General features: G+C 44.8%; 1 protein-coding gene across 4 annotated transcripts in view; it reads left to right on the top strand.

Moving 5' to 3' along the window:
* The window catches only part of GRID1 (glutamate ionotropic receptor delta type subunit 1), a 725082-nt gene that overhangs the window by 472434 nt on the left and 240129 nt on the right, over positions 1 to 12519 (top strand). For 3 of the 4 annotated variants that reach the window (XM_053923340.1, XM_024561244.3, XM_053923338.1), the window contains one exon: positions 3913 to 4083. The exons of the other annotated variant lie outside the window; for it this stretch is intronic. In XM_053923340.1, coding sequence (XP_053779315.1) covers positions 3913 to 4083 — 171 coding nt within the window. The remainder of the gene's footprint in view (positions 1 to 3912; positions 4084 to 12519) is intronic. 4 annotated transcript variants of the gene reach the window in all.

The following is a 12519-nucleotide window of genomic DNA, read 5'->3' as shown; positions in this document are numbered from 1 at the left end:
CACTCTCCTATCAAGGAACTCTGGTCTAGGTAGGTACCCTAGAGAAATCCTGCTACAAGTGCACCAACATGCACACAGCAGAAATACGTACACTGAAGCTTTGTTCATGATGGCAATCAAACAAAACATGCAAATGGTGATCCACAATAGAGTAAATAAATGGTGGCAGAGTCACACAATACAATTGTGTGCAGCTGTGAAAATGAATACACTCGAGTGGCACCCATCACCATGAATAAATAGCAGAAAATGAAAGTTAGACTAGTGGGTTTTAAACATTGATGAGTGCTGGAATTATCCGGAGGGCTAATGGAGCACTGGACCTCTGCAATTTTATCACTTCCCAGGTGATCCTGATACGCAACAGAGCCACTGAGTTAGAACAACTGCAGGAGGTGTGTGTGCAGACTGGTCAACTACATAAAGCTAAGCAAAACGTACAAGTTGCACATTATTTGGGTCACATATGTAGTCATAACATGACAAAGGCAGGCTCTTTGTGAGCAGGAAGGAAGGTTAAGTGTTTGGGGAGGAGGCATCTGACCAAAACGCAATTTGTATTTTATTTCTTAGCTTGATGGAAGGCACACTGAAATCGTTTTGTTACCCATATCTTATTGTATGTAATATTTGAAAGTTAAATATGTTTTACAATATGAACTTAAAAAGCAATAAAATAGGTGAGATTATTTTGACACTCCAGTGAGTGTCCAGGTATGACTGTTAGTTACTGTTGTCTCCACTGCTGCCTTGCTGACTCCAGGGGAAGTCACACAGTATATTCTGTCTTGCTTCTTCTGTTCATCAACAACACTATCTGGAAGGAATGTTCAACTAGAAGGGCAAGTTCATTTTCCAAGTGGTTTGTGTAAATTGGCTTCTTGGAGTGCTCCCTGCGCCCTTAGGAACCCAGAGGTTAGGCCCCCTCAGGGCGGCCCAGAGGCAGATTTGGTGTGCAGCATAGAGGCACTGCCTGGCAGGAGTGAGCAGATCCCTGCCTGTACCCTTACATTACTAAAGAGACCTAGTGAGACCAATAGGATTGGAAAGGGCCTGGCATGGAGCTGCTGAAACTGGTGACATGGGTTTGGAATTCTCCAAAGATAAGGCCATATCCCTAGGAAAAGAGGTGACCCTTTTCATTGCCCCAAAGGGATCTAGGGAGTTGCTTCTGTGGTTTCTTAGATTCTGATTGTAGCTATCTCTGTATTGGATACTAAGAATAGGACCAGAATTACTAGGAGGCAGGTAGCAGTGCATTGATGGACAGAGTATGCGCTTTGACCCAGAGTGAGTACATGAGAACTGGGCCATGGGAGACAGGAAGATCTCCAGAGATCCAGCAGATCCTCACTGCAAGGAAGCCGTGTGGCAACTATTGAGTTGGGGAGAGCTATGCCCAGCTCTCCATAAGTCCTGGGTGGGAAGAATGATAAAGGAACAGTCTGAAGACTAGGCAGCGTGGGGTAGGGGCTGAGTCCTCTTGTTTATGTCATGACTGCCACTGGCTGTCTCATCCCAGGAGCTGCCACAGGTTGCCAGGGAAAGTGATAGTTGCACTTACCTAGAAAGGTACTGTGTGCCTGTAAGTCAGATTCCCTGCAGACTTCCAGGGTCCTGCTTGGGGTGCAGTGGGGAGTACTCAGTGCCACTGACTTTCTCTCTAGGAAGCTGAGGATGCAGGAAAGATTTAATAAGAGAACTTCAAAAATAAGTGAGAAAAGCAAATATATGCAACATATCCATTTCCGCTCCAAGGTGCCTGGGCTCTGATTAACCCCTTATGCATAAGTCAAATTATGTTCTTCATGACCTCATGCTTTTTTCTACATCAAAAATCCCTCCCCAAATCTTCTACTTTCCTTCTCCAAGTAAAATTAGCTACTCTCCTCTTTGCTCTTTTTTGTAGTCATCCTTACTATTAGATCAGAATGGGATTTTCCTCACCCCACTAGCCTAAGCTCGGGACAGGGCCTCTGTGAGCAGGGCAGCCCAGAGCAGAGCATCCAGGCCCAGGCTCAGCTCCATTATCTGCACTGGTTCTTGACCCAGCTGGCTCCTGGGCCCATCTCACCTCGTGGCCCTGAGATGTGAACACTTTGCTATTTCCCTGCTTTTGATTGTCAGTTGGTTACCCCCAACAAGATCATTTTCCCTTCCACAGACTTTTGTCAGAAATACATAGATCAATGGTTTAAACTCAGATTCAATATGTATAGCAATTTAATTCTTTTGAGATTACTGCATTTCAGCATATTTGAGAAGTATTGATTATTCTAAAAGGATGCAACTCTTTAATTTCTTACTTTTTCCCAGACCCAGCACATGGTTTCAACTGACCAGTCTTTGCACTCCTATCAGATTCCTAAGGCAGTTCCTGAAGTATACAGTTTACCATTTTACCATTAAACATCTTGTTCTTCAAGTGACTTTGAAACAGATGATCACTAATATCTAACCTCATTAGCTATAATTATAACACATCATTGTCTCAAAGCTAGAATGTATCATCTGCAGGGAGGAAGACTGAAGAACTATTTTAAAACACGGTTATTCACAGTTAAAATCTTGACTTGCAGCCAACCACCAATTAGGGCACTTTTTAGAGAGGGAAACAGAGCAACTTGACTCTCTTCCATTGCTGAAACCTCATGCCAGTTTCCCTGTCTGTAGTTCCTGTGTTGCTCTCAGCCATGGAGCACTTTTTTTGCCTATGGAATCTGCTTCTGTACAGTGGTCAGAGGTTTACAAAAATGTAAATCTGATTGTTTAGGCTTGTTTGTGCCTAAAACTTTTCAAGGGTTCCTCATCATCCTTCATGTGAGCATTTTAGCCAGTTTTACTGATCCCCCACCCACATCTTGCCCACCCCTCCTTTCTGCCAGCAGCCCTGCCCCTTTCCAAGCCCTGGAAGCATGCGATGTTTCAGAAGTCCTACTGCCTCACAGGATGCAGCTGCTCCCCTGTCTTCAGCAGCACCACCGATTCAGTTCCGCATTGCTGCACACCCTCTCCGCCCTACATGCCAGCACTTTGCTTAACAAATTCATCCTACAGGTTCAGCTTCACTGCTAATTCCTCAAAGAATCCTTGTCCTGGAAAAAGCTCCCTGTGGCAGGCTCCCTTTGCTATTTCTATGCTTGAGAGTGCTCATTTTAAATGGGATAATAATAGGATCTACCTAGGATAATAATAGAATTCCTAGGACTGTTGTGAGCACCAAATGAGTTAATGTATGTCAAGAGCTTAGCACATACTCTAACATGGGAACACAATGGATTTCCTTTGTCTCTGTATTTTCTTATTGTATCACTAGCATGTTTCATCCTGTGATGACCTTGAGCTTCACTGAATGGATTAGACCTGACTCATTCACAGCCATATCTCCAGTGCTTAGCACAGAACAAATCACAGAGGAGATGTTGAGTAGATTTTGTGCCACAAATGAATGGATGGGTAAATTTTCAAAATTTGTATGCAAATTTAAAAAAGAATCTAATTATTAAAGACTTAGAGGGAACTCATTGCATTTTGGCCAGTCGTGTCAGAGGAAACCAGTTTTCCTTGCTTAAATCAGATTGATGACTCCCAACAGAAAATTTAGCCTTTGCTTCCAGCTAATGCCTATCATGGCATCACTGGTTCTTAAGACATTGATTCTGTGGAAGCCGATGCATTGGTGGTTTAGCCACAGACATCTCTTTCTGGCTTCAGGGAAAGTATTGAATAATCCTGTTTGCATTTTAGGGTTAGCAATTATTATTTGTAAACAACCAACTAATGAACTGTGTGACCTGGGCCCAACCATTAATCCCTTTGGCATCAGCTATTCAGGCTGTCAGATTCCTGATAGGCCTTATGCAGAGAAAGTTCTTGAGTCAATGGTAAGCATGGGTCTGGTTATCTTCCCAGGAAATCAGTGACCCAGAGATTCTGGATCTGGTCCACAGTGCCCTTGGCAGGATGACCGTGGTCCGACAGATCTTCCCGTCTGCCAAGGACAACCAGAAATGCATGAGGAACAACCACCGCATCTCCTCCCTGCTCTGCGACCCCCAAGAGGGCTACCTCCAGATGCTGCAGGTCAGTGCTCACCTCCCAAACTCCCTCCAGGACAGAGTCACACCCATGCTCTTGGGGTGCCCACATCCTCTAATTACTAGAACTCTGTTATTTGATGACATTGCAACCAGTCCATAGGGTAGTGCCTCTGAACAGCATTAGCTGACACTCATAGCTATTGTCTGTAGACAGGTCCTCTTAGCTCATTGCGTGCCTCTTGCAGTTAAAAGTTACATGTGGAGGTAAGGAGCTCCCTATCTCTTAGGCTTCTGTGATGACAGTGTTGTTTGGGATGGGTCATCTGGCAGGACTGGGGATGTAGCCTTCCTGTGGAGAAGGATCATTCTGAACCTGCTTTAGGTTCTTCCCTGTAGTAAGTCAATAATATGGATGTGGCTCTTGTGAAACAACTAGGGCAGGGGTGTCAAACTCATTTTCACCGGGGTCCACATCAGCCTCCTGGTTGCCTTCAAAGGGCCGAATGTAGAGCTCCTTGCCCCTAATTAAGGAGTAGTTACATTTATACAGTCCTAAAATTACATTCGGCCCTTCAAAGGTAACTGTGAGGCTAATGTGGCCCCTGGTGAAAATAAGTTCGACGCCCCTGAACTAGGGACTCAGACGACCGTCTTATCTGCTGAATACTTAGGTCAACCAGGATGCTGCTGCATCCCACCTGAGCAGGGAGGGACAAGAAGGCAGGACCATCACCTGCTTACCTTTTCCATTCCTTCTAAGTTGAGAACAGTATTTGTGGTAAGCCTTCCACCTGTCTCTCAGCAGAGGTGCAGCCTGGGAGCAGGATGTGGAGCTGTACACCTGTCATGAAAAGAGGTTTTCTCTTGGATGTTTGGGGGTAACAGTGAAGCACTGTGGAAAATGTCCATTGGCAGCCTAGAATCTGCTTGTCCATTAAAAATATCATGCCCAAGAAAACTTTCCTTTGCTACTTGGTGGGAGCCAGGTAACATTTTTCCAAGTGGGCTTGTGAAAATAGCCCAGAAGTTTGTGCATGTGACATGCTTGCCATTAAGCACTTAAAAGTAGTTACATCTTTTTACCCAGCCAGGCAGGAGGAGTAGAAATCAGGGATGCAGGACAGAGACAGGCTGTATCTGCCGTCTGAGTTTCAGTCCTATCGCAAGACATTTGTATGGCACCTATCAGGAGATACATATTTTGGGGAGGAGAATTATTAGACTCTCTGGAATAGGCTAGGTACATGTGTAATTTGCCAAAGCATTGAATCCATTCTATAATCTTATATTTGGCAGGGGGTGGGAAGAAACATGCCCCAACAGATGGTAAACACTAGAAATAGGTTCTTAAGGAAGTACAGAAGACATTGATTTTTCTCTGGAGTAAGTCCAACTCTCCTTGTTCACTGCTTCAGGGAACCCTCAGAAGGTCTGAGTCTTTCTAAGGTGATGAAAGATTTGGCCAAGAGATGACCAAAGGCCTCTGCAGGACCCATTGACTTGAGAGCTCTGAGCATAATGGCCAGGAAGAGAGGCAGGTGCTTGATGCAAGATTTTATATTTTTTGGTGCTGCTGGTCTGCTCTGCTTTCCTCTGTTCTGGAGTTTTGAAGAAGGGGTGAGGGCTAAGTACATCCCTCTCAGTGTGCCTCTGTATTTATCACCACTATTCTCCATGAGGGAAGAAGAGCAGTGGATGATGTGGCTCAGGCAGTGTGAGCCCACCCCCACCGGGGCAGGAGGGAGAGGGGACTTTGTCAGTCTCTGGAGCCAGGTTCTCTCTCCTTGAATGGCTTCACCCTTCTCCAAACACATGCTAGCCTTATCTCTACCTGCCCTGTACCCTAGGCATTTGTCCAGTTCTTGCTTAGTCATACTACACTTTTTCTACTTGAGCATAGGAGGGTCCACTTCCCACTGCACAAACATGCACTATACAAGTTGGGGTAAAGAGGGAAAAAGCAGTTCTCCTTGAGGCCTATGATTCCTTGTTTTTCATGGATTAAAAGGTACAGGTGGACTTAGCTGCACAGCAGGCACACTGGATATAAAGAATCTAACCTGGAGCATAAGATAGAAAGGGAGACTGATGAGGAATCCAGCTGAGGCCATATTAAAATGACACACACCCAATAAAAGTATCAACAAAGGCACAGCTCAAAGGTGTGTGGCTAGTCATCATCAAGTGTGGTCAATGCAATATCAGACCTAGAACCCTATCCTCATACCGCTCTCTGTTCCTGCTGAGACCCCGGCACTATGTAGAGATCAGGATTTAACAGTGACATCACAGAGATCTTTCAGTGGTAGCGTCAGTAGTAGCAGTAGTGGCATAAGTAGTAGTAGTAGCATAGCAGCAGTAGTAGCATTATTAGCAGTAGCAGTCATAGCAGCAGCAGTAACAGCAGCAGCAGCAGTAATTGTAGTAGCAGTGGCAGCAGTAGTAGAAGTAGAAGCAGAAGCAGAAGCAGGATCAGTAGCAGCAGCAGCAGTCGCAGAAGTAGCAGCAGCTTGTAGCAACAGCAGTAGTAATTCTAGCAGCAGCAGTAGAGGCAACAGCAGTAGCAACAGCAGTAGTAATTATGGCAGCAGCAGCGAAACAGGAATGAGATTGCTTGGGTTCAAGTTTCAGTAACTCTAGTACTAATTATTTAATCATTATTATTTATTTGCCATTCTGTATCTCAGTTTCTTCTCTGTAAATTAGAGATTAGAATATTATCTACCTCTTAGTGTCACAATGAAAACTTAATAAGAGAACATATAGAAAGCATTTAGAGTGAGACTGAGCTATTAATGGTATCATTATTGAAGAGTGGCCAGATGTGTCACAGGGTTTCCATGGAAAAGCTGAACATAGCCTCATTTTTATTCTATGATGTCGTGCACCTATCTTCCTGGGCATGGTCTTTAAAAGCATCACAGCAACTGGGAGAGCATTTCTCATCTGTCCAAAGCCCCATATCTTAGGCATCATGCACCACTTACTGTCTACATCACTCATGCAGGTACTTAGAGTTGCCTTCTATGGGAGAGGAGAAGACATGTCTTTGAGACCCATTGAGTTCTTCATATACAAGACCCTGCTTACCAGAGACCTTCAGTAGGACAAGTGGGATGGATTTGTTAAGAATATAGGTCTTAACATAAGTTAAACAGTTTCTAGAAGCCTTTTTATAGATTTATAAATAAAATGCCTTTTTAAAAGAATACCTTTGTTGCATCTGCTTCCTTGTATGGGGCAATGATGAAAGGGAAATATGGATTTATTTACTTGTCCTGCCCAGTAACCATTTGGGCAGCTTGTAGATTCATCCCATTTATAAGCCGGTCTCTTCAAGTTTCCTTAGTAGCTATTACCTCTTCTTTTTTTCTTAATGACAGTGTAGAAGGCAAACTAATTTCTACTAGCCTCTGGCTGTGAGATTTATTGAGGAGATTCTAACATCTTTAGAACAACCAACTGAAAACAAAAAAAACATTTATGTTATGGATTATTAACTTCATCTTGATGAAATTAATGAAAATCCTTTTGGAAATGGAGCTCTCAAGTCCATCTTCAGTTTCTCCCCCTCCCCCGCCCCCGACAGCTGCTCTTATGATGATAATTCTGCGTCAGAAGTTTTCGTGAGGACCATCAAGAATAGGGACATTTTATAAGATCATCCATCTCTTGGTTTCTGTGTGGAGCTGGCCTCAGAAACTCCATCTTCTTCTATTAGGGCTGTGGTCAAGGCTTTCTGTGCTATAAAGCCAACCAAGCACTATTATAGCAAATCAATTTGGTTCCTATTTAGTAGAGAGGAAGTCCCTTGGAAGAAAATACCTAAATCAGTGTCTTCTAGTGGCTTTAAAAGCATTGCATTTGCCAGTGTGCAGTGCTGTTGTATAGTTTTCCCTATCAAGCACTGTCTTATTTGGGTGTTTCCATTCTTGTTTCCTTGACAAGCTAGTTTAGGGCTTGTCTGACTCCGCCAGTAATAAAAGTGATAACCAGTCCCTAACAACCCTGAGACTTTGCTAAGATTCCACGGGCAGCAGTGCTCGGAGGAAAATCTGTAACAAACTCGGTCTTCAGAACTGTACTGCCTGCCAACTTCCAGGCTGTAATTGAAGTAACAGACATATTGTCGTATTGACACCCCATATATATTCAAATGCATTTCCAAAGGAGGTCAGGCAAATGATATAAGCTGTGTTGTCTGGTCACTGTGGAGCCTGATCCTTGAATTAAGTTGTGGGACCTGATGTGGTTTATGATAAAATGCTCCCTCAGGTTGGAATTTCTCTTCCTTGTGCATTTTAAAATTGAGTGGCTGGATAGATGGATCCTCCCCTCCTTAATCTTTTAAAACATTTCAAAACTCCACTTCCTTGCATGTGTCTTTATTTCTTTAAGGCTTTTTTGTATCCTTCCTTGGCTACAAGTTTTTTGTCAACCTGCAAGTAGAATCCTTTCTTCTGGAGCAGCCCCCTCCAGAGCTACCTTGGACTTCATGTCACTTGCACTGGTTACTTCATCCTAAAGACCTAGATGGAACCTTTAGCAACCAGAGTGGGGAAGCATGATCACTGATGCCTTTGTCAGAGACAATTGCACAGGTAGTTTCCTTGGGTACAACTGGTTGCCATTCTGGCTGCAGGTGGCAACATGTGCATTTGGAACTAGAAATTGTCTGGTATGGACAAATACCTCTCCCCACTTTCCACTCCCTCCCCTTGGATTCAGCTGTGAGCAGAGCTCCCCATCCCCTTTGCCCTCTGCCACCATCTGCTCCCTCCTCAGGCCTGGCCATGGTGCCCTCTCTCTAGACAGGTGGGCTGGCAGCAGGTTGGCAGAGAGGCCTGGCCTGGGGATGGATTTCTCAACCTGTGACATCTGGGCGTCAGCTTGTCCTCCCAGCTGGACCCTCTGTTGTCTGCCTGTCTGACTTTTCTGGATGACCAGAGCCTGTCTGAGGATCTAGTCTGAGTTCAGTTCCTGCTGGTTGCCTCTCTGAGGTCTCCCTGAACAGTCTACTTGGCTTGATTAATGACAGAGGGAAGAGAAAACTGGGTTTTTTAGAAGCCTAGAGGAAATGTAGCCTTTCCTAATGAAAACATTTCCCAGGGTTTCAGCTTTGGTGTGGGGCAGATAATGGTCTGGTGGCAAGATGCAGCTGGTCATGTGGCCCTCACTGTGGCCCTGCTATTCATCTTCCTTTGCCTTCAACGATGACTCTTACCTTGATAATGTGTATGCCCAACAGTTTTCAGGGCCCCTGGAGTACAGTATAATGAGTTAAGGCTGGAACACCTTAATCTGAATTGCATAAATTCTCAGAGCACAGAGTACCAGGAGGACAGCCAGCCAGCTACAGGTAGGTCTCCAAGGACCTCTTCCTTCCAATGTGATGGGGGTGGGCACATGTCTCAGCGTGCTGAAGCCCAGACAGGATTGGAAGCATACAGCTCTCCTGAATTGCTCAGCACATTTCATGGGGGGCTTATATTTTTATTAATCCTGCTTCTGAGAACATAGTAAGTAAACAGATCATCTGAGCCCCTGATGGGGCTGCCTTAACCCCACCCAGTGCTGACCCAGATGGGAAATAAATGACTTTCCTGGTTCCAACAGGACAACAAATCCGAGTCTCCGAGTCACACATAGGGGTCGGGGATCTCTGGTAGGCTTTGCACTGTAGCTGTACAAACAGCCTCTGATGTGCTAAGTCCCCTCTCTCCATCTTGCTGGCTTCCTTATCCACCCTCTATTTTATCCTTCTGGGTCTTCACACCAAAGTGAATTCTCCTTATTTTCTCATGAAGATCAATTTAACAGTCTTATTGGTAACCTTTGCTCCTGCTGACCCAATGTATATTCCTAAATAAAATATAGTTACTGATAAAATGGGGATGCTGTTCTACTAAAAAAATCAAAACTGTTTTTCCATCCCTGGTTCTCAGTTGGCCTTGTGTGATTGATCTTTAATTATCCAGGAGGGTGTACTTAGATTTCTCAAGAGCTGCAAGGCCCAGTCAAGACCTCTTGACTGAATTGTCTTTTCTGCCTCCAGAGATGTGGCTTCACCTTCCCTATTTCCCTCCTGGGGACCCACCTTTTTTATAGGTAAATGACTTTGGAAATCCAAGCCTTTCCATGATTCCACATATCATGGAAATGCATACCCAGATTCTGACTGGAGGTGACAACTCCACATGGAACATACTGGTCTAGAGCTCCTTATTTCCTTTTTCCCAGCATGGCTTCTGCCCTCTATCATTCATATTCTAAAAGGCATCCTCTTTGCAAATACCTTGACATCTCTTTACCTTGGTATTTTTCTTTCCTAAGAACAGGTTTAAAACTATTCATCCAATATTCATTAACTCCACAAATATCAATTATGAACTTATTTGAATAGTGCCAGCTCGTATGTTGACATTTCACAGATGTTCTCTTTCTTAATTCTCAAAAATTCTAAATAAATTGGGAATATTAGCCAGTATGTTGTAGTGTTTTCCAGTTAAGAGAATGGCATATGCAAAGCCCCAGAGGCCCAGGCAAGCAGGGGCAGATTTCTGTGTGTCTGAGGCAAGAGGTGAGAGGGAAGAAGGTCAGTTGAGATGAGGGCAGCTTCCAGGGTGCCAAGGGCAGGGTATAGCCTTTGGAGATATGTCAGGGCAGGTCATGCATCCAAGAAAGACAATTGTGTACTGGGCAGAGGGGCAGAGCCTGAGGCCGGTAGGCAAGGTCACTAGTCGTTACCATCTCTCTAAGGAGAAATGAGGGTACTTGAACCATACTGTGGTAGTGGGAGGTGACCATATAGAGAGAACAATAAGGAAGCTTCCAGGGATTGAAATATCTAAGCCTGAGCAGGAGACAGGGAACAGGTGGCAGAGTGCAGAACGCAGTGCCTCCTACAGGGCTGGGTGGCAGCTGGCCCTTGTTCTAGTCATGCCCTGCCTGCCTGCCCCTCTCTCCTGCACACCTGGGTGGTCTCATTGCAGTGTTGTCTGTGCTAGAGTCTCCCATGGCTGAGCCAGCCCTGCAGTGCAAATGTCAGGCTTTTGATTGCAGTGGACCAAACCACCTCCCTTTCAGGAAGTGGGGTCAGGGTATTATTGAAGCCCCCACTCTGGGCCATCCTGCACTGGCACCTCTTATGGAACATCCCAGGGACAGAGATGTGGCATCTCAGTGAAGGCAGCTCTGAAAGGGCCCTGCTTAGGCGCAAGGGGCTGTGGCAGCTGTGACTTTGCATCTGGGGTTGGAAGGAGGCCAGGGACATGTGTCCAGGTTAGCAGATTTTAGGCAGTGTTGGGACTAGAATGCTCAGGGCTGATCCTTGCTCAGTCTTGTGAGCCACAACCTGCAAAAGTCAGATATGACCCCTGCTTGCCCTTGAATAACTTTTGGACTAAGATGATTTGGGGGAGAGGGTGAGTAGTGTTGGCAGATCCAAGTTCAGTTCCCCAATAGATCCCGTGCTGTGTGCACCAGATGTGTGCTGGGCCCCAGTGACTGTAGACATCCTGGAGGGGCTCTCAGCTCACCCACATTGAAGTCAGATGGAGAAGCCCACTTGGATCCTTCATTTCCTCTTCCATTTCTTTCTGTCTCTGTCCCTCCAAAACTGAAAACATATGCAAATTGCTTAGGACAGTACTTGGCACACATTGCTATCTGTATTTCATAGAGGGTAAGTCAGGGCCACCCATGATACCTCTTCAAGGCCCCTGAACATATTGTATTTTATTATTATCAACATAAGACTAGAACAAGTCTTGACTTGTTCAGTAGCACTCAGCAAGTGAGTGCCAGTGGAGATTCAATTTGCTCATTCAGTAATTATTTATTGAGCACATTCTATATCTATGCACTTCTGTCCAGACGGGGTTACAGTAGTGAATAGAGCTGACTTAGGTTGTGGTGAAGCCAAAACTTTGCCTCATCCTACCATGCCACCAGGCTAAGCTGCACACACAGTAGAGTAAGAGTCATACAGTATGACAGCAAAAGAGGAACTTTACATGACAAAGTCCGTCCAGAAAGTATCCAGCCACGCACTATAAAAAATAAGAGACATTTACTGAAGAATATACAAGATACAAGACACACTGTACATAGGACAATAACGCCTCAGTCCCCTTCTAAGTAGATACCTTGGGACCTCACACAGTTCTCTCAGCGGCTCTTCCACTGTTCAAAATCCTCTGCAAAATCTTTTGGTGGAATCGCCATCAGATGCCCCATTGTATTTTCCTGAATCTCATCATTGGTCTGAAATCTCTTTCCTTTCAAAGGTGGTTTTAGTTTTGGAAAAAGCCAGAAGTCACAGGGCACCAAATCTGGACTGTAGAGGGGCTGAGTCACCTGGATAATTTGAGGTTTTTCCAAAAAACTCCGCATGAGACATGATGCATAAGTTGGGCACCTTTTCATGATGAAGCTGCTAATCACCAATTGCCTATAGCTGTGGCCAGTTTTGTTGTAT

The sequence above is a fragment of the Desmodus rotundus genome, chromosome 4, assembly GCF_022682495.2.
Source record: "Desmodus rotundus isolate HL8 chromosome 4, HLdesRot8A.1, whole genome shotgun sequence".
Taxonomy (NCBI): Eukaryota; Metazoa; Chordata; class Mammalia; order Chiroptera; family Phyllostomidae; genus Desmodus; species Desmodus rotundus.
The sequence above is the reverse complement of the archived record's forward strand: the minus strand, read 5'-3'. Positions and strand labels throughout refer to the sequence as shown.